The 26934-nt window shown below is 44.1% G+C and overlaps 1 protein-coding gene across 1 annotated transcript in view; it reads right to left on the bottom strand.

Moving 5' to 3' along the window:
- otog (otogelin) overlaps nucleotides 1–26934 on the bottom strand; it is a 98881-nt gene that overhangs the window by 17451 nt on the left and 54496 nt on the right. Inside the window, exons 24-42 of the mRNA XM_079497409.1 lie at nucleotides 22682–22789; nucleotides 20974–21112; nucleotides 20239–20373; nucleotides 19005–19151; nucleotides 18585–18704; nucleotides 17381–17497; nucleotides 16782–16938; nucleotides 14845–14871; nucleotides 14012–14179; nucleotides 12310–12588; nucleotides 10562–10679; nucleotides 7743–7822; nucleotides 3455–7251; nucleotides 2945–3122; nucleotides 2575–2723; nucleotides 2337–2426; nucleotides 2033–2219; nucleotides 902–1122; nucleotides 66–204 (exon numbers count right to left, since the gene is read on the bottom strand). Of these exons, the coding sequence (XP_079353535.1) occupies nucleotides 66–204; nucleotides 902–1122; nucleotides 2033–2219; nucleotides 2337–2426; nucleotides 2575–2723; nucleotides 2945–3122; nucleotides 3455–7251; nucleotides 7743–7822; nucleotides 10562–10679; nucleotides 12310–12588; nucleotides 14012–14179; nucleotides 14845–14871; nucleotides 16782–16938; nucleotides 17381–17497; nucleotides 18585–18704; nucleotides 19005–19151; nucleotides 20239–20373; nucleotides 20974–21112; nucleotides 22682–22789 (6356 nt within the window). The remainder of the gene's footprint in view (nucleotides 1–65; nucleotides 205–901; nucleotides 1123–2032; nucleotides 2220–2336; nucleotides 2427–2574; nucleotides 2724–2944; nucleotides 3123–3454; nucleotides 7252–7742; nucleotides 7823–10561; nucleotides 10680–12309; nucleotides 12589–14011; nucleotides 14180–14844; nucleotides 14872–16781; nucleotides 16939–17380; nucleotides 17498–18584; nucleotides 18705–19004; nucleotides 19152–20238; nucleotides 20374–20973; nucleotides 21113–22681; nucleotides 22790–26934) is intronic.

The following is a 26934-nucleotide window of genomic DNA, read 5'->3' as shown; positions in this document are numbered from 1 at the left end:
ATTAATTTACTTGACTCAGTTGACCGAGGTGAATTAGAAATGTGCCCCAAAATCCCATATCTTACGGCAGTAATCTGGACTCCTCCACTCAATGCAGATGTTGAATTTGTGACAGGAAGCCGTATAAGCAGCCAACGCAACACAAGGGTTGTTGACATACTCGGCATCACGAACCCACAACTCACAAAACGTGGTGGGGGGTACCTGCAAGAAGAAATATACACACACAGGTATAAAGTACTGAATATTGTGAGTGTTTAGCATATAGTATGCCATTTGTTGGTGTTTATCCAACACATCCAAAACATTTGACAGTTCAAGGAGTGAATGCGAGTAGGGTTGACCCAATGGGAACCTACATTGTGCATGTGTAGAGTGTCATTTAACACTTGAGTTTACTGCATAGCAATATTAGTAACATGCTCTACTACACACCGAGTAATGCAATTATGATTGGTGCCAGGCTTGAACCACTCAGCTACATACATACGGAAAGGAACCTCTAACCCTGTCAGTGTTCATACAACCATGCTATAATAATCCATTGGAATTATTATTACTGTATGTTACTTTCACTCCATGAATATGCACTCAAGCACCAATAAACAACACTATTTCTTCTTCATCCGACGACATCTGACGATTTAAAAATGATCATGACATGTTTATTTAATTTGTCTTTCTTTGTCATGTCTGCCTTTGAGAGCAGAAATAGTTGTATACATGTTTCCCTCTCAACAAATAAGAGTACATTTCTTCCATTGCACTGCCTCTATATTCGTTCATGCTGCAAATAAATGCCTACCAAGCTGAGAACGTAAAAACATTTTCTGAGAGATGGTGTCAGGGAACAAGGCGTGAGGGGTTAGTGGGGGAGGAGGTGGGGTTAGGATGGACCTACGTAGGCGTGGCAGGGGGTGAAGGTGTGGTTGTGCAACATGGTCAGACAGTGAGAGCAGTCGCTGGTGGAGCAGTTGACCTCACGCCGCCGGCTGTAGCTGACGTAGCTGGTGGTGTTGGGCACCTGCCAGCTGTCGATGAACAGCGCCGGGTCCTCGGCCTCGCCCAGAGTGCTGCCGTCGGGCAGGGTCAGGTCATTGGACGGGTTCCCATCACAGCAACCTGGACACATTCATTGCATGATTTAGAACCCTGAAATGGTTCAATACAGTGTTGTTTTTGGCAGCAAAATTTGATTTTAGTGTTAGTCATAGTCTTTTGAATAGTTTTCATTTAGTTTTAGTTACATTTTAGTCACTTGGAATGTTTTAGTGTTAGTCTAGTTTTAGTCGACTAAATGTCATGCGATTTTAGTCGACTAAATCTACGGTTGATTTAGTCGACTAAAATGTGTTTTGGCGGGCCTTGATGCCGTAGTAATGGCTTTTACACTTGCTGACAATAGCCGATCTACAAGCTCACAACGCGTCGCAGTGCAACGCGTTGTGAGCTTGTAGATCAGCAGATTTCAGCATGCAACACAGGTGTAAAATGATTAATACTGGATCTTTTGTCCACTAGTCCCTTCCTAACATTTTAGTCTATTTTTTATTTCTTGACGAAATTGTCGATATATTTAGACTTAGTTTTAGTCATCATAGCTTAGTTTTCATTTAATTTCTATTTAGTTTTTGTCTGTGAAAAAGGTAGTCGATGAACGCTTTTCGTCATAGTATTAGTCGACGAAAACAACACTGGTTCAATACAAGGACTCTAATATGACCTCATTTTAGGGCTGCAAGAGTTTCTGTTTTTGTCTTTGTTTGTCTGTTTTTTCATTGATCAATAAATTACATTATAAAGTACAATGGAAACTTGTGTTGTAAATAAAGGAGAGTGAGGGCTTTTCTCTCATAATTTTTCATCTAGATATAATAGTGATGTACAGGGAGTGAGCAGGTTATCTTCTGTTTCGTACTAGACTTACTAGACTTTGTGAAAACTGGCTATGATTATTAGGGACCATCTGGAACCTTTAGGCCTTTGGTTACAAAATGGTTTGTATAACGATAAGGCCGCCCTGCTGTCGTACCACAGAGGCCCATGGTGGGCAGTTTGTTGGTGGAGCGCTCCGTCTCAATAACCATCATGCCAGTGCTGTGGAACCACTGGATCTTGAGTCCAGCTGGGCTGCGGATCAGGTACATGTTGCCTGTGTCGAGAATCTCAAAGCCAAACTTCTTAAACCGTGGCCTGGCATACCTGGAGTTGACATAGAGCTGAAACACAAAGATGTTCAAAATCTGGATTTGTTTACTGTAGGTGGCAGAATGCATTTGAACACAATATCATGTGAATGTAGCCGTGTCATGACCAGGAAAGAAAGTGTCTCCAACCCTTCTCTGCAGTCGGTTGATTAGGACGTTGTTGGATTTGTGGGTAATGTTGAGAGCCACCAGACACAGGTTGGTGAAATTCCAAATGACCTTTAGAAAGAAGCACAGAATTACATCAAACACCTAACGGCACAATTAATGGCTCTGATTTCTGTTGGACTGAAAATAGTACAGCTACAGCTACCTTAGAGGTAGGAAATATGCTGGGAAAGTCACAAAATGAAGTTTGTGGACTCACTGGCTCTGAGTCAGCAGGGCACTCCTGTATCGTGACACTGACAGATTCATTCAGTAGTTGGGTCACAATATAGGTGGCAGCTTTGTACACGGCAACGCTATTCCCGTCAAACGTGATCACGTTGAGGTCTGGAAAGATGGAACAGCGGCCTGGAGGGAACAGGAAAATTAGTGCTGAAAATGAGTTTCTGATAGAGATGTGTTTGTGTGTGTGTGTGTGTGTGCGTGCGTGCGTGCGTGCGTGCGTGCGTGCGTGCGTGCGTGCGTGCGTGCGTGCGTGCGTGCGTGCGTGCGTGCGCGAGCATGTAAGCTACTGGTTGTGTGTGACTCTGTATGTGCATAGTGTGTGCGCTTGCATGCGTGTTCCTCACATGGACAATCCCATTGAGGGCAGCACTTGTCTCCATTGACCAGGATGGCGAAGCCCAGCAGCCCACAGTTTGGAGGAGACGAGGTATAGGGGCAGTTCTGAGTCTTGTTGAACAGAACCAACTGGTTGTTGACACAGATATACTTGGTACACTCATCAATGAACTCTGCATAAGGAGGCTGCAGGGCACACAAAAGTAAAATGGAGGACAATGTTATCTTGTTTTTCAAATGCTATTTTCGAGTTATGATTCTGTGTTGATTTAGACCAACCATCGGGTTAGATTATTTTATCAACAGATAATCTGTAGAGACAACTCAATTAGGATGATTGGGACCTTCAAATAATGGTTGTTTGAAACACAAACAACCATTATTTGAAGGTCCCAATCACTGTGGTAGTTGGTAGTGTAGACCAACCGACAAAAGTTTCAGGATAGTTGTAGTTGTACATTCTGTATAAAACATATACACAGACAAGTAAATGCTAGATAATTTACAAAGGAACTCACAGTACACTTCCTTGTTGTGACGTCGCCTGGCTGCTGAGTTGTGGTATACGGAGAAACCGCTGTAGGGGGTGCGGTTAAGGGCCGTTGAGTGGTACTCTCCACTCGCTCTGGTTCTACGGGTCTAGCGGGGATCACCGATGGGCTAGGTGTTGTGGAGGGAACCTCGCCTGGAGGTGGCATGACAGTCTTGGCTGTGGAGGGTGTGACCTCAACCCTTTTGGTAGTCAAGAGCTTTTCAGTTGAAGTGGGCAGTGGTGTGGTGGTGACACCCGTGGGGATAGCTGTTGTTGGACCAGGCACAGTGGGCAGTGGAGTCGCAGAGGTGCCGACACTGGGAGTTGTGACCACCTTAATGGACGTTCTCGTCGTGGACGGGACCCTCGGCTCAGTTGTCGTTGTTACCGCGGGTCTCAGTGAGACCGTTGGCACCCCAACGGCAGCTGAAGTTGTGGTTACCGTCGGAGGCCTCGTCGTTTGAGTAACCCTCCCTGTTGTGGTGACTCTGGGGGTCACTCTTGCTGTCGCGGGAACTCTGGGAGTCGTCCTGGACATTGTGGTCTGGGTTGTCTGGGTCACTGAAGGTGGTGTAGTCCTCGCGGTCGACACCAGGCGGGTGGTGACTTTATCTATGTAGGTTGTGGGTCCTGGATAGGGGGTAGTGGTGTATGTGGGAGACGAGGGGAGGGAAGGTGCTGTTGTTGCCGTTGTGGACACCTCAACTCTACCAGTCATCCAAGGTACCAGTGGAGGCAAGGGGGCCGTTACTGGATGCAGGGTGACTGGTTTGATCGTTGTGATAACGATCCCAGGCGGTGCCCTGGTGGAGACGGTGGTGAGAGGTTTTTCAGGAGGTCCAGGTGTCTCTGGTTTCCTAGTTGTGGTGGTTGGTACTTCCGGAACTTCAACCTCTGGGGGAACAGTTGTTTTCAATGTGGAACTTGTGGCGGTTGGGATTATGAGCAGATGCATAGTTGTTGGAAGGTGAGGAATTGGGGTTGTGGCGCTGGGAATGACTGGTTGTGTAACTGTGGTGGAGGAAATCTCCCAGTGGGGTGGATGCCATGGCTCTGTAGTTTTTACCGTCATCGGAGTGAGGAGGGATTTGTCTGTCGATGGAACCCGCGGTACAGTGGTGGTCTCCTTTGGTGACGCGGGCGCTACGGTGGGTTTGGTCGTGAAAGAAGGACCAATGGAAATGGTAGTGGTGGAAAGAATCTCGGAGGGTATATCGCTCATGATCCCAGTGGTTCTTGTTGTTGTCGGAACGCCTAAAGACCAGGACGTTGTCTCAGTATAGGCTGTTGAGGTTGAAAGAGGGACGCCAGTAGTCTTTGTTGTTGTTATGGTTGTTGCCCCTTCTGAAGTTGGGGAAGTGTCCACATGTGGGTACACCGTCGTGGTTGGCAACATGCCACTTGGGGTTGCCGTCGGCCGTTCAGGAACACGTGTTGTGGACACAAGTGGCATTGTTGTCTTCGGACCAGCATATGGTGTTGTCTTGAGTGTGGTGAAATGAGCAACTGGAGTGGCTGATTCTGTAGTTGTAGATGAAGTAGCCATTGGCATTGGGACGGTGCCCGTTAGAGCAACAGGCAGGAGAGGAGACGTAGTGGTTGCCTTGGTGGTCGGTAAACCAGGTGGCACTGATTCAGTGGTTGTTGATGGAGTTGCCTCCGAGGTTACAGGTGTCCTTCTGGTTCCTGTGTATGCAACAGTGGTGATTGTGGGTGCTGTAGTCCTCTCTGTAACAACAGCAGTCTCTGACGATGGCCTCAGGTGAGGCTTGTAGGTTGTTACCACTGGTACGGGAGGAAGGTCACTGATGCCAGTTGGCTTCTGGGAGGGGATTGTGAGCTCAGGGGTGGTGGCTGATGTGGTAAAAAATGGCTTGGTGGTAGAGGGTACCTTTGTTGTCTCAATCCAAAACAGAGCAGTGATGGAATAGGGAGCCGAGGTGGTGGTCGTCCGCACCGTAGTGATTCCTAACGAGTCAACAGTAGTCCTCTGTGTTGTAATTGTCCACTCTGGGGGCATTGGTACAGTGCTGCCACGAACTGTAGTTGACATCGGCTCCACCACCTCTGGCCTAACGGGAGGAGGCAATGGTACAGTGCTGCTATGAAGTGTAGCTGACACTGGCTCCACCACATCTGGTCTAACGGGAGGAGGCAATGGTACAGTGCTGCTACGGACTGTAGTTGACATCGGCTCCACCACCTCTGGTCTATCGGGTGGAGGGAGGCCTGGACGAGATGGCTCGGGTGTTGCTGGAAGCTCTGGTCTAGCAGGAGGGGGTAAGGTTGGACGAGGCGGTTCGGGAATTGCAGGCAACTCTGGTCTAGTGGGAGAAGGCAAGCTTGGACGAGACGACTCGACCACTTCTGGTCTAACGGGGGAAGGCAAGCTTGGACGAGATGGCGCAGGCATTGCAGGCAGTTCTGGTCTAACAGGAGGGGGAGAAGTTGGAAAAGACTCAACCACCTCTGGTATGACAGGAGGAGGCAAGGTTGGACGAGATGGATCAACCACCTCTGGTCTAGAGGGAGGAGGCAAGGTTGGACGAGATGGCTCAACCACCTCTGGTCTAGAGGGAGGAGGCAAGGTTGGACGAGATGGCTCAACCACCTCTGGTCTAGAGGGAGGAGGCAAGGTTGGACGAGATGGCTCAACCACCTCTGGTCTAGAGGGAGGAGGCAAGGTTGGACGAGATGGCTCAACCACCTCTGGTCTAGAGGGAGGAGGCAAGGTTGGACGAGATGGCTCAACCACCTCTGGTCTAGAGGGAGGAGGCAAGGTTGGACGAGATGGCTCAACCACCTCTGGTCTAGAGGGAGGAGGCAAGGTTGGACGAGATGGCTCAACCACCTCTGGTCTAGAGGGAGGAGGTAAGGTTGGACGAGATGGCTCAACCACCTCTGGTCTAGAGGGAGGAGGCAAGGTTGGACGAGATGGCTCAACCACCTCTGGTCTAGAGGGAGGAGGCAAGGTTGGACGAGATGGCTCAACCACCTCTGGTCTAGAGGGAGGAGGCAAGGTTGGATGAGATGGCTCAACCACCTCTGGTCTAGAGGGAGGAGGCAAGGTTGGACGAGGCGGCTCAACCACCTCTGGTATGACAGGAGGAGGCAAGGTTGGATGAGATGGCTCAACCACCTCTGGTCTAGAGGGAGGAGGCAAGGTTGGACGAGATGTATCAACCACCTCTGGTCTAGAGGGAGGAGGTAAGGTTGGACGAGATGTATCAACCACCTCTGGTCTAGAGGGAGGAGGTAAGGTTGGACGAGGCGGCTCAACCACCTCTGGTCTAGAGGGAGGAGGTAAGGTTGGACGAGGCGGCTCAACCACCTCTGGTCTAGAGGGAGGAGGCAAGGTTGGACGAGATGACTCTGGCATGGCAGGCCCCTCTGGTCTAACGGAAGGTGGCCTGGTTGGTCCAGATGACTCTGGCATGGCAGGCCCCTCTGGTCTAGCGGGAGGTGGCAAGGTTGTTCGAGATGACTCTGGCATTGCAGGCACCTCTGGAGCTGCAGAAGTGCTGACTGTTGGCGTCACCCTTTCTGTCGGTGCCTTGGTAGTAATAGTGGTGGGTGTTGTCACTGCAGAAGTCGTTGCAGTGGATATAGTGGTGGTGATTTTATCCGTTTGGGTGGCGTGTGGAGAGATGAATGTTGTGGTGGTGGTGGAGGTGGAGACAATAGCAGTGGCTTTGGTTGTGCTGACAGCTGAAGTGACAGCTGAAGGTGTCGGCCGGACACTGGATGGCGCCGTGGGCTGCACAGCAACTGGTAGCTTAATGCCTGAGCCCCCCAAAAAACACAAGCACTATTAGAGAAGTGTGAAAATGAGAGACTGACAGATGCAATGATATAATAATCATAATAATAATAAATATAGCTGCAAGCAGCTATAAGAAAAAAATAAAAGGCTGAAAACCGGATCGAGCAAATCATAACAATTTACTCATCGGGAGATCTAAAGGTCAGAGGTCTTTTGACGAACGGAATGAGTGTGAGCTTCAGTTCCTGAAGGATTCTCACAGCCCTCTACCATTTGCCGAATTCCGTTAAGAACGATAGCACAGAACTGCCAAAACTGCTAAAATGGCGGAGTTTTTCACATAAACAAAAGGGGTCTACTGTACGCCCTTTGGTCTTGACAATTAGTGGCAATTAGTCATATTCAATGTTCAATACAATTAAAATTTGTATATGTTTAAATTAAGTGTGAAAAAATGGACACATTCATCAGCTGTTATGGAGATGGAACCTGCAGTCATAATGCTACTTACAGTCCTCCACATGGACACATCTGTGGGTGACCTCATCCAGGACCATGTGACTAGGACAAACAGGAAGACATGCCTCCACTCTGTAGGAAACAGGAAGGCAAGTCAGAAAACGTGTTGGCCTTTGTTAAAAATGTCACTGTGGGCTCGAGTAGCGATTATTCTTATCGTACATCGTTATTCCCGGGCCCGTTTTCCTGCGGGACTGTGACGTCATGTGGGTCAACCAATAGGAAGACAGAGATGTGTTATTTTAACCAGAGCCATAGAGTAAGTAAGTAAGTTACATTGAGGGGGCAGTCACGTGGTTCATGTAACTCATTTGTCACTGTAAAGTCCATAGACTCATGCATTCCGTAAACGTCCGGTTCAGGCCTTTGTCACTATTCGCCAATAGAAGTCTATGTAGAAGAGCCGCCATTGCACTGAAGCCCCATGAAGTGATCAATATAAATCTATGTAGAAGAGCCGCCATTGCACTGAAGCTCCATGAAGTGATCAATATAAATCTATGTAGAAGAGCCGCCATTGCACTGAAGCCCCATGAAGTGACCAATAGAAGTCTATGAGAGCCGCCATTGCACTGAAGCCCCATGAAGTGACCAATAGAAGTCTATGTAGAAGAGCCGCCATTGCACTGAAGCCCCATGAAGTGAACGGAGTTGTCGTAACTCTGTCTTACTCTATGGCTCTGTTTTTAACAAACTAGAGCGGTGCCCGTTCGGCACTTGGAACGATGCAAGTTGGAAATGCATGCCACACCCAGTTATTATGTATGTGTCCCATTTATGCCCATATATGGAATTATTTGTCAGGCATGCCCAAATATAGAGTCTATGCAGATGTCAGAATGACATCTGGGCCAGCTCCATATATGGAGATATAAGGGTGATCAGGTGCAGAGACCGGTCACTGCACTCCCTGTGGGGGTGTGGAGCAGTGTGTGTTGAATTTGAAGTCGGTGGGGCGAACGGTTCCCAAGCTACGTGGATTACAGCCGTACACATGTACTGTACGTACAAAGACTTGGTAAGAAAAAACTTTTAAAAAAAACTTACAAAAACCAAAACTTAACTTAAAGGTATATTCAATGATTTCGCTTCATTCAAATATCACTTATTTTTGAGTGGTGTAAACCACTCCTACAACTGGCTTTGTTAGTTTGTCTGTCTGTCTGTTCGTACCAAAAAATGAGCATGGTTGCTATGGTCACCCAGTTCACACGGGTGTGATTTCATTACGTCAGACATTACGTCAGACCACAGCTGATCAGTCTATATAAGACCTTACACCACTCAGTTCACACGGGTGTGATTTTTTCTTTTTATTTGGATAATCCTCCCTACTATAGAGTGTGCTGACCATATAAGGAGTTCCTCCCTGTCCCCAGTGAGCCCCTGGGGTCAAAAAACCCTAGTTTCAGTTTTGGTGGCGGGTGGCAAAGCCTTCAACCAATCAGGATGAGAGGGGCCTTCCTCCAATCATGTGTGGGGGCTGGCCTTGGTGCACATGCTGTTGCACTTCCCCCCACTGTAGCGTGTGTGCATGTGCACATTTTGTTACCGGGGCGGACTGGGTGGTTTTCCAAATCACCAAAATCACTGAATGCTCCTTTAAAAAAAAATTTTTTTAATTAACTTAAAAAAACTTAACTTAAAAAAAAATATTAAAAGAAAAAACTTAAAAAAAACTTACAAAAACAAAAACTTAAAAAAACTTAACTTAAAAAAAAAACTTTAAAAGAAAAAACTTACAAAAACTTAACTTAAAAAAAACTTAAAGAAAAAACTCAAAAAAGAACTTAACTTAAAAAGAAATCAAATAGCCTACACTTAAAAAATTCAACTTAAACAATATATATATATGTATATATAAATTAGGGGGCTAGCGGTGCTGAGCCTTCTCGTGGCGGCCCTGTTTTCACTAATTTCACAGTACCACACACTTCTCAATAATTCGTAATTTACTCTAATTGTTATTGCAATTTACGATCTGTGTTCGCTTCACGCGTTTGCGCGTCTTACTTGTAATTTTAGTAGTAGTAGTAGTAGTAGTAGTAGACAGTAGTTGCGAACGCAGTGAGCACTAACTATGAGACCTAGCAGAACATGTCTGTCTGTCTGTCTGTCTGTGTGTGTGTCACGCTGTAACACCACCCGCCCGCCACCAGAGGGCGCAGCTGTATCACACACAAAAAAAAACAACACACACACACACAGACACACACACACACACACACACACACAAACTTAACTTAACTTAACTTAACTTAACTTAAAAAATAACTTAACTTAAAAAGAAAAAACTTTTACAAAAAAAACGTACAAAAAACCGCACGCACACATAAACACTAAAAAAAGAACTTACAAAAAAGCTTAACTAAAAAAAAAAAAAGAACTAAAAAAAAACCTTTAAAAAAATAATCGTAATTTATTCGAATTGTTGTTATTGCAATTTACGAGCTGCGTTCGCGTGTCTTACTTGTAGTAGTAGTAGACGACAGTAGTAGTAGTAGTAGTAGTAGTAGACAGTAGTACTAGTAGTAGTAGTAGTAGTAGCAGTAGTAGTAGTAGTAGTAGTAGTAGTAGACAGTAGTAGTAGTAGTATTAGTAGTAGTAGACAGTAGTAGTAGTAGACAGTAGTAGTAGTAGTAGTAGTAGTAGTAGTAGTAGTAGTAGTGTAGTAGTAGTGTAGTAGTAGTGTAGTAGTAGTAGTAGTAGTAGTAGTAGTAGTACAACTACAACAGTAGTAGAGATTTGATCCTAAACTGAACTTTGACCTGTTTATTTATCCCCCTCTTTGGGGAAGCTCATGGTTCTGACCTTGGAATGTTGCTGCACACTGCACCTGATGGGTCGCTGCATGTTTTGAAACAAGGAGTGGAACACGAGTCGTAACGCCACTGGCACCGAGCAGCTCCTGGGGTGTCTGGGTTAGGGCCTGGTGAACACACACAACATTTTTGTGAGATAGTCTGTCCAAAAGTGTCTAGTGAGCAAGACTCTGAAAAACACAGTGGCGTGCACAGACATTTAGAGGGGCAGGTGCTCAAGTGGAAAAAAAGGGCACTTTGTGCAGCGCATGGAACCGGCCGGTTGCCTTAATAGTGTGAGATTTATAGATTGTGGGGCCTAAATAATATATTAGAAGCTTTTTATCAAGAATTGATCAATGTTAACATGGTCCACATACTGTACAGTGTAACTGTACAAAATAAGGAAAAAAAAGTGTTTTTTTTTGTTTGTTTTTTCGAAAGGGCACATTGCCAAAAGGGCAGGGGGTGCTCTAGCACCCCCTAGTGTCTATCTGTGCACGCCACTGGAAAAACATATACTTCAGCCCTGTGCATGCCAGCTGAAATGTATTTACAGGTGGATAGAAAAGTTAAAATCAGAACTCTTACACAAGCCAGGCGTTAAGCTAACCCACTTTGACACACATAACACTTACCTTTTGTGTGCGAGGTTTAGCTAAGATCCACAAACAAGTTATTTTAAACCAATGCAGACAATATCCGACAATATGACAAGATGTCCGTATCCAGACTGAGATCTACCTACTGTACGTAAACCTTTGGGTAGACAGTGGAGCTATAATAGTAAATACTATGATAGTATTTTTGATTAACACCACAACCAAATACTGAGAAGGTAGGTGCTCTACAAAATATCCCACAATATTCTGCATATCTCTTATAGTATCTGCTCTGTACCAAAATGTTGTGAATTTGTTGTTGACCATACAGGAAAAGATTCATTCTAGATAAAAAATATATATTAAGATAGCATGAAATACCAGATCAAATGTGAAGCACTTTGAACGCTACAATAACACTTTTGGGTCAATATATTGTATGTGTAGAACTCCAATGGTGGCTCCACCAGCAGGGGAACAGAACACCTTCGTTCGGAGTCATTTGGACATTGGTCTCGCTCTCCCTGGCTTCTCTCCTGCTAAGAATATGTACGGCATTCACTGATGTCAGCAAGAAATACAATCTGCTATTGGCCAGCAGTCTCTGCTAGGACCCAGCAGGAGTTTTCCAACATTACCTAAGACAAATGTGAATGTATATTTAGCAGCAGTAATTACCCCCTGATTTTCTCTGAGCTGAATTAGTGTCTGAGGGAGACCTCACTAATGGCTGACCTCTGACCTTGGCATAGAGGAACTGGTGAGCAGTTGAACTTTGGCCCTCAGGATTGCACTTGAGTGTGCTGAAATTGTGAATGAGTTTTTCAGTGATATGCTGTAATGCTTTGCACATCGTGTATAGGAAGGAACATGAATCATGTGTGGAAATGACTAATGTTCATTGTAGACAACTTTATTCTCATGCATATATCATGTTTATCTTAAATTGTATTGAGCTGCATTTTGCATCCTGCTGCAATATTGTAAGGGTAGGGTCTTTTTGTTGGATATTATAGTGCCACTGTACTTTTGCACACACACACACACACACACACACACACACACACACACACACACACACACACACACACACACACACACACACACACAGATAGTTCAGTTATCAGACGATAACGTTGCGATGCACTGAGCCCACCTGTCATCCGGAACAGGGTGGCTTTGCGATAGTTGGCGGTGTGTCTGTACTTGAGGAGGTGCAGATGAGGAGGCATGGCGTGGATGAAGAAGCCCGGCTTGGCGAAGGACTCTAGCGAGTCGAAGCCTGTGATCCACGTGTCCCTGTGGAGGATGAAGGTGGCGCCGTCCCAGAATGCCTTGCTCTCCTCCCACTTGGCCAACCTCAACTGGCCTCCAGAGTCAGAGGACAGGAAGTAGTTGGGTCTGTGGGCAGCCTCGAAGGAGACCAGTGAAGTGTCTGGCGAGGATGGACACAAATTAACACATGAACCCCTAAAATGTCCCTTGAAACAGACTTTGTGGATAGCCTTCCCTAATCACTAAGCTACAGCCACCCCAAGCATAGACTGAAATATTATTTTTGTTAAGATAAGAGCAGACATTTCTGCATCAACAAGATACAGTGGTACAGAGGAGACCGTCAGGGAGGAGAGAGTAGAGAGTTGGGATGACATGCTTTGGACCGTTTTTTGAGGTATTCGATAGATATTTCTGTGATATCACAATATGTTATTGTTAATATTCCATTTTCTTTCTTTTTTTTAATAATAATTATCTTTATCTCCCTGTGTTTTTCTAAACTAACTTGTACTCAATTCAGTATGTGTCCTATTCCTTTCTGCAGTGACATGGTCCAGTCTGCTGAGTTGCAAACAGGCTCCAACCTAGAGGAGTATATGGACTAGATGAAAGCTACTGTAGTAATTAATTTAGTCCCAACTCCTTTGGGGTATTCTTTTTTTGTTACAGTAGCCTACATTTGCACATACATGAAATGTGTCCCTTTGTTTTTACCCATCCTCTTAACTATTAGGAGCAGTGGGCCCATGTGAAAGACAGGCCGGAGAATACTTTCCCTTTAATGCTGAAACGGTTAAGCATACGTATACAGGCCTTGGAGGCAACAGCCAGTCAAGTCCAATAACAACACTATTCTTAAAGTAAGCTTGCAATCTTGCCATGGTAAGGAGCTGCTACTACAGCTCATAGCTCAGGTTGCTGTATTAGCATTCAGTAAACTGATCCCTGGGCCTGTATGCCACTGGAAGTCAACAGGACTCCATGTCTTCAGCATCAGTGTTTTCATTGGGAAACAACTCATTCCAAACACTTTTCCATGGCAGGGGAAACGGTGGAAGAGGAGAACTCCGGCTGGCTCACGTTCAGTCAGCGTCTGCAGGCCAGGGCCAGAGGAAACAAGTGTTGTTGTCTGAAACCTCTGATTCACAGATTAGGTTGGAAAGGGATAGCTGGCTACCGGGGCAAGTGGGCGATGGGAGGGAACTACTGTGAATGATGTGAAGAGGAGGACTGATAGATATGAGATGGAATATCTGGGACAGAAGGGCAGGACAGAGTGTGGATAAAAATCACTTAAAAACATTTAACCACTTTCAAACTGCTGTAAGCGTACTTTGTCAAGAACCTGAGTTGTGATTTCATACTGTAGGTGAGCTATTAATGCTGTTTGTTTTGTTTTTTCATTTTTTGAAAATATAAATAGGGATTTGTGGTGTCTAATGAAATGCTCATATCCTGTAGCATCTAAAAGGTTCCATTATACAGTACATAGGGAACCAATAGGTTCAATGACAAGGCTTCTTTCTAAGGAACCAGATAAAATGTGTGGGTGGGTGTATTTTCCAGTGTGTTCACCTCACCATGTGGCCGGGCTGTGCTGAGTGCCGGAGTCATCATAAAGTGGGACAGGGTGGAATCTGCAACGGTGTCTTCCCTCTGGAGAAGAACGGCCCCACTGGAGAGGTTCGCTGACAGCAGCCTGGTGGGCTCTTTGTAGGCCAGCAGCCTGTAGGGCCCTTTCCCTAGAACTACAAACACCAGTGTTCTGTAGGTCAAGGGTTCCAAAACCCCCAAAAAATAATCATATTTGAACTGGAGAACCCGCACCCTGACAAACACTTGATATTGTAGGAGTTGAGGCACTAGGTAGCCCTGGAAAACCAGACAAATCTGCCAAACAAATAATTTGCTCACAAAATATGTTTTTCTCATGACGCCTTGCAATTGTAGATCAGCTATTTTCACAATGTTTGCCTCTTACTTATGTAACATTTGACCAAAAAAAAGTCATTAAATTGCGAGGACTTTAGAAATGTGCAGATACCCTGTATGTTGGTTTGTTAACTGTTGAGTGAGAAAACAAAGTTGCACATTAAGCTAATCATCTGGGGACCCCAAAAAAATATTTGGGGATGACCCCACTGCTGTAGGTAAGCTATTTATATTTGGAATGAGACATAATACTGCCACCTTGTGGGCCTTTTTTTTCATTTGGTTCCATAATGTAATTGTCAAAACTTGGTCAAGTAACTAAGTAAGAATAAAAATGTGGCACACATTTGCTGTTGTGAAACATTTGCCGTAGTGTGGCATTAGTAAATATAATTTATAGAGTAATGCTACTGTAATTTGCCTTTTTTTTTTTTTGCTGACTAGAACAAAAACAAAAAGTGAGTTAAGTGAGTGAGCGTACCTTTATTGTAGTATTCACAGTCGTACGCTGCGAAGAGAAGCACAGAGCCAGTGAGTACACATATATTTATATATTAAGAGAAGCACAGAGCCAGTGAGTACACAGATATTTATATATTAAGAGAAGCACAGAGCCAGTGAGTACACAGATATTTATATATTAAGAGAAGCACAGAGCCAGTGAGTACACAGATATTTATATATTAAGAGAAGCACAGAGCCAGTGAGTACACAGATATTTATATATTAAGAGAAGCACAGAGCCAGTGAGTACACAGATATTTATATATTAAGAGAAGCACAGAGCCAGTGAGTACACAGATATTTATATATTAAGAGAAGCACAGAGCCAGTGAGTACACAGATATTTATATATTAAGAGAAGCACAGAGCCAGTGAGTACACAGATATTTATATATTAAGAGAAGCACAGAGCCAGTGAGTACACAGATATTTTCCATGATTTCCAAATTTTCCATTGATTTCCATTTACCCTCTGAAAGAAGAAAGTCTGACTTTTTGCTGTAAGTGACTAAGAAGTGATTCTACGTAAGTGTTTTTCTTTTTCTCTGTATTCTGATTGCTATAATGTTTGTTCAGTACCATGGGGTTTCTCATCTCTCCAAGCTCTTTAGTATAAAGAAAATAACCGACCTGAAAATGTATTTTCTGTTTAGTAAAGTAAGAGCTGTATAGACGGAAAGACCCCTATTACTGAGCAGACACACACATATATTACACCCCTATGAGTGTACGAATATAACCAATTTGAAATGTAATAGTCAATTTGGTTACATGTGTACACTCTTGGGAGGTAAAAATGTATACTTAGGCTTTTACTGTGTGTACTTTGTTGTTGTACTATAAAGCCGGTGAAATGATCGCTCTCAGTGGCGTGCACAGACATTTAGAGGGGCAGGTGCTCAAGTGAAAAAAGGGCACCTTGCAGCGCGTGGAACCGGCCGGTTGCCTTAATAGTGTGAGATTTATAGATTTTGGGGCCTAAATAATATATTAGAAGCTTTTTTATCAAGAATTGATCAATGTCACCATGGTCCACATACTGTACAGGTCCACATACTGTAAAAAAAAATATATATATATATTTTCTTTTTTTTCCAAAAGGGCACATTTGTCCAGAGGGAAAAGGGCAGGGGTCTAGCACCCCCTAGTGTCTATCTGTGCACGCCACTGATCGCTATTACTATTACAGTTTAGATAGATACAAGGTGGCTGAATGCGTGAAAGGGGATTACAGTGGAGGCTGTCACTAAAGAATACAGTATGGTTAATAATAGGATTACAGTGTTGTGTGAGATAATGTGGTTTCTAATAGTTTGACAGTTAGCAAGATTATCAGCAGGGATGGAGCTCGTTAATTTGTATTGATAACGAGCACCTTATCGATCAGGCTTATCGAGCCGGGTTCTTATCGAGCCCACTATGGAGCATTTTCTATTATTTTGTGGAAAGACGGGAGACAATATATTCTGAACAGAACCAGTATATTTTACAAGGGCCTTCAAATACAGTACTTTTCGAACTGACGGAAGGCAATTGACCTTTTTTACCAATAAAGTAATATTAAATAAACTGGTTAATATAAAGTGCCGTCACTTCATATTTACCCGGACATTGCTGGTTGGCAGGTATCAATACACTTTTAGACCGACATTTTGTTTGTTTGTTGCCAGCATTGATGATTACATATATTTCTTGATCGCCTCTTGTCTTGATTGTTTAAGAAATTCGTCACGGGTCGCTATGCTCGATAACAGGCTTGATAAGCTTGATTTTTTTCGGTATCTGTTATCGAGCTCCATCCCTAATTATCAGTGGGAGAAAATGTGCAATAAACAAATGCTATACTTATTTTATTGCTGACAATACACCCAACACCCCCCCCCCCCCCCCCCCGCCCCGCCCCCTCTGACTCACGGCACAGAGACGGGGAGCGCCAGTCTACCGGGATGCCATGGTGGCAGCAGCGCTGGGCATACGCCGCCACGCTGGTACAGAAACACTCGCAGTCTCCACCGCGGCTACACCCGCATGTGTCCGCCAGGCAGTTGGTATAGAACCAGGTGACATCCACCTATAAGCACAGAGAGAGGGAGGAGTGCAGGAGACCTTTTTTTTTTTTTGACCCGCCACAATGATAATGACATTTGTCTTTAAATGACACTGTTAAAGTGAAGAGACCACTTAAACGTTGGTTATATTTGTGACCATGAGTGTTATATTGAGTTCCATGAAAGAAAAAGAAAACAAAACTGCAGATCTACATACATCTACTACATACTGAATGCTATTTCAAGTAGCACATTTGCCACACTTGCCACACGCTTATATACCCAGTTTGACCTTACCTAAGCCTGTTATCATAACAACTGTAACCTATACTTGCTTGTAGATTGCTGCACATCGCCAACTTTCACCAAATGTTTGCCTATTTTTTGCAGAATGTTCACCTATGATGTCATGCCCAAAATAGGTACACTATCATGTGGTTATATGCATGCTAGACCAACACTCACCACTGGGTGGCAGACTTGGAAGACCTCGCTGAGCAGGACTCCACATTGTCTCTTTGCAAAGGCCTCCCTGAGGGGGTTGAGGCTGCAGGGGTGTCTGATATCTGGACTGTTCACACACTGAGGAGACACACGCACGCACGCACGCACGCACGCACGCACGCACGCAGACAGACAGACAGACAGACAGACAGACAGACAGACGCATGTGCGCACACACACGCACGCACGCACGCACGCACGCACGCACGCACGCACGCACACACACACACACACACTAGTTCGATTTTTTTCTTGAATGACTATAATAAATGATTTATTAGTAGAGCTATAGTTATAACCTTGTGTGTTGTAAGTTTAGTTTTCTGTGTATTTAATAAATATTCAATATAACAGTACAAAGCCCCACCGCACAGAATCTTGTCTCGTCTTATCTCGTCCAGACACATGAATGCATAAGTGAGTAGCCTAGGGAACGACGGTTCCAGAGCCACGTGGCCCATAGCTCAGGAGTCTATCTCCTGTTTCCGTAGCGCGATGAAACTCCACGTACAAGTACACCCCCTCACGCTAGAATGTCGCAGGGACTTACCCACAACCACGACCCGATGCTGAGTGCCAGGAAGGGAGGTTGGGTATCATTTTTATAGACTTTGGTATGACTCGACCGGAGATTGGCCACTGAGCCTTTTAACTGGTTCAGTCCACCCGACGTGCCCACACCACACATCATAAGCAATCCAACCGGCGGAGTCAAAGGACGTTTGTACGCGTCCTAGCGCATCTTCAATGATATCAAACGAGAGAAGAATATTCAGAATATTCAGAATATTCTGGAGTTGGACTCCAAGGCCACCATACGCTTCACTCTTCGTCCAGTCACTTCCCTGTTTACCGCTGCAGAAAGAATACCTCGTCTCTCCTAATCTAGGGCGCTCTCCGTGGTTTTGATATGATGGATATACTAAGCTCTTCATTTTTGACTTCTCAACTGCCTCTCGTTCAAAATATGAACGATATTATGGAAACGAGAGCAAGGTAAGCAAGCAAAACAATATCCGGAACAGAAGGGGGGAGGCTTTACAGTGTAAAAGCGGCCATGTCTTCCCGGCACCCCAGAGCTTCTATTTTGAAGGAATCCCGGCGCTGATTGTGTTAATGGTAACAAGAATGCATCTGACACATGAATTGACTGCTGAATCGTTACCTCTACTGCAGTCCAGCTGTTTCCAAACTCCTGAGGTGTCGAGGAGTCGATGTTGTCTGGTGTCCGCATCTCATTCACTGTCTTCAGGTCAAAGTTCCCACATAGACCACTGAGTTTGCCCTGAACAGAGTCAGCAGTCACACAGCATCAGTCAACACATTGTCACTTCCTGACTTCCTCCCCAACTACATGTAATTATGTTCCAGTTTGAAGGAAGAACACCAACCTTTCTACCTCCCCTAATTTTCCTTTGGAAATATCAGGGGAGGTACATGCAGATTTGATCCTTTTAGCGTAAATGTAATAATAATAATAATAATAATAATAAAGTAATAATAAAGGTGAGGACAAAGAATGACGTTTGAAAATTCAGGCTTTCAAAATGCAAAATGGAAACATTCAGCAAAAGTCTCTCCTGACCTGCCAGCGAGGTCCAACTTGGATGTGGACGGTGGTCTTCCTGTCCCAGAGGACAGTCACATCCTCCTCGGGGGCATGGATAACGGTGAAGTAGCCAGCAGGCCAGATGAATATGTTGTGTCTCCTGTCTATCACACTGGACGGGTTCTACAGAGGGAAACAGCACAGTGGTTGGATAGGACATAAGTATTCAACTTCAATTTTATTGTCCCATACTGTAACAGGAGTGCAGGTGTAAAAAGGAAAAGTGGATACAATTTTTTGTCGTACAAGCCCCCATCATTTGCAGTTTTCAAGAAGGGGAAAATTATATATATATAATAATAATTAACACCTTGGAGGCCCGGAACTATTTAATCCATTTCATCCATGTGCCCATCACTTATAGCGCACAGACCACTTTTACCAGCGCACCGGAAGCTGGTGTGCATGTCTGTGTAGCAGCTAACAATAGCCACACCACTCTAGAGTCGATCGACAACAACGGGAGGTAATAATAAATCTATCGCGACTAGCGACTGGACGGCGGAAGGCCGTCAAACACAGGATATTTTTTCAGAATTAGACGGGATGATTTAGATCGGGAGTTATGATCGTTTTAAGATTTTCGTTTTCGTCAGCTAAAGAGGCAGGGGAGATTTTCGATGACGTGTCACTTTTTCACACGTCATCGGATCGGGCAACAAGCGCTCCAAGGCTCTAGTTCTAGAGCGATGCGAACGGTTTTGTTATCATTAATCTCCGTCCTATTTATCAATCTCCGTGTTGGGCACTTGACCATGACCTTGAACTTCGACGGAGAACTCCGCCCTGGGCCTCCAAGGTGTTAACTGGGCTGCATGCAGTGAGAGCAAAACTTTTGTAATGATGCCGTTGTTTATACATAATTTATACTGCATGTGTTTTATGTAGGGATGTCCCGATTCGCTTCCGATCCGATCCTGATACCTCCATTTCTGTGTTATCTCATGTTGTGTTTATAGCAGACTCCTCACTCAAATGTGCACTTGCAGTTTGGGCAACTCCGAAGCAAACTCCACATTTTACTTACCTGCCATAATGTCAACCCCTTACCCGGATCGGTGGTTAGACTGGCATATTCACCGATACCGATATGACCCGATATGACAAATAAGGGCCGATCCGATACTTTTCCCGATACCGATACAGTATCGGGACATCTCTAGTTTTATGTATGTCACACAGTCCGCATAAGATGAAGGTTGAGTCTTACCGGCTTCCCACTGACATCATCGAACGCGATGAATGACCTGCCGATGTTGATCATCAGGGACTTCCGGCAGATGAATCCACTCTCGTAGCAGTCAACATTCTCAGCCGTCACACTCAGCATTACGTCAGTGCTGCTCTGCTGGCCAGAGAGCAAAACCTTTGCTGATCCAAGTTCTGTATAACTTTTATGTGCAGAATGTACCTCCAAAGTGCTTTACACTATTGAGAATATTATACTGTTATACAATATATAATCAGCTTGCAACATCAATTAGAAAGATCAAAAATCAAAGTCAATCATATAACAAAGACATCATATAAAATCACTTATTGATCCATCCATGGAAATGATAGTTCACCCTAATTAAGTAAGTAGCCTTGAGGCCCATAGGGCAGGAGCCTATCTCCTGTTTCTGTAGCGTGAGGCAGCTTGATGTACAAGTACACCCCCTGGACATGATGTACAAGTACACCCCCTATACATGACACTACTATGTCGCAGGGACTTACCCCCAATCCAACCCTTGATGCTGAGTGTCAAGCAGGGAGGCACTCAGCATCAAGTCTTTGGTATGACCCGGCCGGGGATTGAACCCCGACCTCCCAGTCTCAGGGCGGACACTCTAACCACAAGGCCACTGAGCTGGTAAATAATAACATCAGCTAAGTGTCTAAAATGTGAACGAATGTATGTATAACATTTCAAAATTCGATGCGATTGAATTTCATACTGTACCTTCACAAGGTAGACCTTGCAGGCGCCGATGTAGTCATATAGCAGGCCATCGAACGTCCTGTAGTGCCGATCTCCGTAAGCCGTGCACATGGAGGGACAGGGCCAGAACACGCACTGGAACGTTCCATGTTGGCAGACACTACAAAGACGACACAGCTTCAGCTGATATGATTCACCGTCAACTCGCTGGCCACTTAACCCATTTAGACCTGAGCTCCATTCTACAAAATGTCTTCTAAATCCTGACAGTTTTCTGAAAAACCCTATGTTTCTATGTCAGTCGTTCTCAAACATTTTCATGTGAAGCACCCCCAAAGATATTATGTAATTGGCCGCCAACCCCAATCTGAAAATATGTTGTTCCAGAGACCTCCCAGAAGCAAAGATATGAGTTAAAAACGTTGGCTCTGAAAGACTATATATACCAAATTTGCGCCACATTTTCACGATTCTTCAAATATAGCAGACCTACAAGCTCTTATGAGCTTGTAGGTCTGCTATTTTTCAATAGCTAAAGTATAACATATTCCCGTTCAGAATGGGTTAACACGAGTAAATTCCGTCACCCCTAATTGCCTCCCGTCTTATCAGAAGGTAGGGTTTACCACGGGTAGAAAAGTGGCCGCTCAACTGCCAAAAGGTTGAATCAGCGCTCATTGAGCTATTAGGCTGTCATCTAACAATCTTCGCTGGCAACTGCTTGGAAGAAGAAGAAATGGAGGGACGGGAGAATGGACAAGAAGAATGACTGAGATCTCTGGGAGAGGGTTTCCTTTCAGAGGAGGATGAGCCCATCTGAAGGGGTCAGGAGTGAAAGACTGTCATACAAGGATGAGCACTGTTCGGTGGGCCCCGTATTCTGCGGAGAATTATAGTATGGATATCGGGTAGCCACTTTCGCTCACTCTGACAATTGTACAACTCATCACTTCAAGCACAATCACTCTATGAGAAATTTGTCTTCATTCGGCGAGATATTGTCAGCGGAGGCTGGGCGAGGATAATACAAATTTGTACTGCCGTTTAAAAACAGCCGGACAAATGACATTTGGCAAACCTGTGCCATCATATGGAGACAATTCCTTAACTTGCAATTTTGCAAGACAGCAAATATCTGTTGTAAACACAATGTTTTGTTTTCAAATAATAACAACAAAATGGTAAAGAGTATACGGTAATTCTTCTTCTTTAAAGCCTTGGGAAGATCAATGTATTAGATTCGTACGTTCTATGTATCATGCTGATTATTGCTTCATTGTATCATTGTATTAGATTCGTATGTCTGCTGATTATTGCTTCATTTATTCTTTTAACCCGTTAAGACCTGATGCTGATTCTAAAAATTGTCTTCTAAATACGAACAGTTTTCTGAAAAAAACATAATGTTGATAGTGGTGCTCAAAATCTTTTAATTCAAGGACCCCCAAAATAATATGTATTTGGCTGTGGACCCCCATCTGAAAATATTTAGTTCCAGGGTCCCCGATAAGCAAAGATTTGAGTTCGCTTTAAAAATATATATATTAAAAGATGTGCACACACTTTCATAATTTTACAAAAATAGCAGTCTAAAATAAAATAAAATGTCACAGATTTTAGATCAGTTTTAAGGGGTTCACACTGGCATGTTTGGCTTGATAGTTGTTTTGTTGTTTTTTAATTAGTGTTCTTGGGTGGAGTTTGATGGGTCTTTACAGTTAGAACTTACCACTGATGACAGGGGGAGGAAACCCTGTCCCCTGGGTAGTACTCTTTCCCCTTCCACAGACAGGGGCACGCCTCAGGCTCAAAGCACTCATCGCCGTGTTTCAGCAAGCTGGAAGAAAATGTTATTTTTAAGTGATTTGTGGCTCATTGAATATATAGCGGGGTGACAGAAGAATGAGAAGGTGTAACATTAAATCTGACGAGTTAATTCAGCTTTGACGGTGTAAAACAAATGACCCGTGTCCAGTTTCCCTCTCTAAATCCTGACTCAGATATGAGATGTACACAGTCAAATCCTGAGGGTCAAGAGAACTGGAAGGTACCTGACTCCAGCTTGCATGTCCTTGAGCAAGACACTGAGGCCCCATTTACACTGGCAGCCAAATCTAGCCTGAATCAGATCTGTGCCACATCCAGATTGAAATCAGATTTGTTTAAGTAAGTCTAAATACAGGTCACATACAAGTCACATGGAATCAGATTTTTTCCAATGTGACTTGAGCCACATTCAGAGGTGGTTTCAAATCTGATTCAAATCTGATTTGAGGAGATCTGTCTCAGTCTGAATGCAACAACCTGATCTAAATCAGATTCCATGTGACTTGTATGTGACTTGTTTGCATTTAGACTTACAGTATGTGTGTGCCTGTGTCCAGCTCGTTGGCGCTCGTAAATGCATCAAGGAAGGAAATTATGTTTCTGCAACTGTCAAATATGTCTTCTACATCTATTCTAACTCATAAAATAACATTTCCGTGGCACTCAGCATGTCACCCTACCCTAGACATAATTTGGACCTTGGGGAAAACTAATTGGGGAACCATGCAACAGAGAATCATTCAATTTGGGCTGTGGGGGTGCTTGATGTCTGATTTAACATATACCTGCTTGGTTTCTCCCGATAAATCACCATATATACCGCATAACCTATTTTTTTAATTTTTATATATTTGTTAATTAACACCCCGAGCGGCATAAACGGAGTTCTCCGTCCTATTAAATAGCAACGCCCAGCGTTTTTAAGACGGAGATTAATAAAAGGACGGAGATTTAAAACAGATCACATCGCTCCACAGGCTGGGAGCGTCTGTTGCGCAACATTTGATGTCATTTCCAGTTGGGACATCATCGAAAATGTCCCCCCCCCATTTTAGCGGGTGAGAGCGAAAATCTTAAAACGTGAAAAACTCTTCATCTAAATCATTCCGTCGAATTCTAAGCAAAGATTATGTTTTAGATGGCCCATCGCGGTCCCGTCGCTAGTCACGTTAGAATTAATCATACTGTACCTCCCGTGGTTGTCGATCGCCTCGGGAGTGTTTTGGCTACTTCAGCTACATCCGGGATAGCGCCTGGTGCGTCGCTAAATGTGCTCCATTGCTGTAAATCGCTGGGCGCTCTGATTTAATGGTCCTAAATACCCCCGGGCGTTTGTGGTGTTAATATAACAAATTAGGCCAATCTCTATGTTGAATCATGCAAAAAAACAAAACATCAACTAAGAGATTGGTAGTCGACTAAGACCCATTCCGATCGATTAGTCTGCTAATCGACTAATCGAGATCAGCCCTGGCACGCACGCAAGCACGCACGCACGCACGCACGCTCGCTCGCTCACTCACTCACTCACTCACTCACTCACTCACTCACTCACTCACTCACTCACTCACTCACTCACTCACTCACTCACTCACTCACTCACTCACTCACTCACTCACTCACTCACTCACTCACTCACTCACTCACTCACTCACACACACACACACACACACACACACACACACACACACACACACACACACACACACACACACACACACACACACACACACACACACACACACACACACACACACACACTTCTTATAATTCAATAATTCATAATTCATACGCCATAAGTGTGACAGAGGGACAGCAAAAGCAGGGCTACTTTCCAGAGCCATGCAAGGAAATGGGAGAGTTTCAGGGCTGGGCAACTTCGGATGAAAAGGAGGGTAACACTCATTTAGCTACATGAGAAAACCAGACAATTAGGATTCTCAGAGATAGAGAGAAACAGCCTTTGTCTGGCTCCCTCTGTCCCCTTTCCACGCTGTTAGACGGAGCTGATAAGTATCTTGTAATATCCAGGGTTGAGCTACAGCCACTGGCGAGGGTTGAACACAATAGAGTGACATACTGAATGGTCCCGCCACAATCCTGGGCTTCATCGGAGGAAAGCTACACCCCAGATAGAACGGTGTTAACAGCTCCCTTTATCTACCCGCCAAGCCACTGTATCGATTACTTTGATCAAAGAATTCATCATAATTCATTCTCTCTCTCACACGCATGCATGCATGCCGAACAAATCCTCTCACTTCAACATTTAATTAAGTTTTGACAGAATGTGTCAGAGGAAAATGCAAATGAACGGCATCACAATCTTGTGAGTTGTCTGAAGAGTGAGACATGCACAGACTGGGTTACTTCCCACTTGGTCTCAAAAAGACTATATGGCGTTGGTAACAAAACTACCATTAGTTTATACTGTAACTAACCAAATGCTTCCATAGCCTATTCAACCTTTCCAGCCAAAACCCCCAATGGTATCAATGCAAGCACAATTCCCACAAATGGGATTTGTTTCACAGAACCTATTGTGGTTGACTCAAGCTCGCCCTAATTTCAGGCTTCAAAGGCTCTGAAAATAGCCATCAACTGTAATGTTCTGTGTTCTTTCACCACCTTGTATTGTGACTTCTCATTTCTGCCAAGAATGAAACAGCAAAGGGGTGAGCTCTGGAATGCCTTGATTCCAGGAGGAATCTCCACATAAAAGTAAAATGCTCTCCCTCAAAATGTCAAGGCACTTTGAATTAAGCCCATATTTCAAATACCAACATGCAATTATATGTGACATTTCTATTCACTGTGCAGATTTCAACACATTTATCAGCAAGAAGAAAAGAATACGACTACTGGGCAAGATAACTAGATGCATCATAATTCAAAATGTAGCTATAGTAAATGATGCGAATGGGTGTCAGGATGACTTTCGAAAGGAAGAAGCACGCACAACTCCAGCTATCTCAGCTCTTGGAACATTTTACCGGGTGCACGGACAGGAAACACATTTTAGAAGAAGGAGAATCCAGCACTCACAGAGTAGTCCTTTAAGGCACTTTATTGTTTCATCTTTACAAGGGAAGGTATGCTGCAAGCAGCAACACAACGAACGCGTTTCGGCCAGGGGCCTTCGTCAGCGTTGTAAATGCTGTAAACAAAGCAGTGTGTCACATTTATACTGTCAGACGGTGCGACATCCTCCCCTGTCCGGGTAGATACACACCACAACCAGCTAAACCCCTTCAGTATTAAGTATATAAGCTGCAAGCAGCAACACAACGAAAGTGGAAACACAATTAATTTACATATTCAGAAAATAAATGATTAACAAAAAAGTCAGTATGTCCATAAAGAGGGGGTTAAGTACTCAGAAAAAATACACTTTACAACTAGTATACACACATGAGGTGCCAAAGAGGCTACAAACAGGCTTATTCTTAGTAGAAAAGAAAGGTAGAGCAACAAAACCCACTAGCAAAAACATTTTAAGGTTTTAAAAGAGGGCGTGTCTTAAGGCCTCTCGTCTCAAAAACTCAATTAAAGTCCACCCCTCTCTCGAAAGGAGGTCATTTAATCTACGCATAAGGGGGCAACAGTAGCCTACATAATTTGCTCATAATGGAAATCACTACTGGGATGCATATAATTAAAAATCGGAATGGCTCCGTGTTTGTACTACATTTTAGAAACATACAACAAGAATACACCTTTTCACAATTCAATACACGCAGTGCATGGACGAGTCATATATTGTCTCGAAAGGCTACTACTGGGTCTTTAGTCCTCTGCTCGGAGTATCACTTTTTATATTAGGAAAAATCCTGAAGTTCGAGAGAGTTCATAATAGCATCTATATGTTTCTTATAATAATTAGGCAAAGCCTGGAAGTTCGACAGTGTTCATACATTGTGATATCTATCACCAGACAGCACCTGGACCTTTTCATTGAAGTCAATCCCACAGTTCTTCGAACAGTCAAGAAAGAGTTTATTTATAAATAGGTTTATCAAACAGGATGTCAGGATGACTAACCAGATGGTTCGTCAGATGAAGAGGTTGGTTTAAATTTTAGAGGCACTGGATCAGATTATTATTTTCTTTTGTTCTTTACCCCTTTTTGAAAGTCGAGAAGCACCCTCTAGCACA

Source organism: Electrona antarctica (assembly GCF_951216825.1).
Source record: "Electrona antarctica genome assembly, chromosome: 3".
NCBI lineage: Eukaryota > Metazoa > Chordata > Actinopteri > Myctophiformes > Myctophidae > Electrona > Electrona antarctica.
Note: the sequence above shows the minus strand (reverse complement) of the source record. Positions and strands in the feature narration are given on the sequence as shown.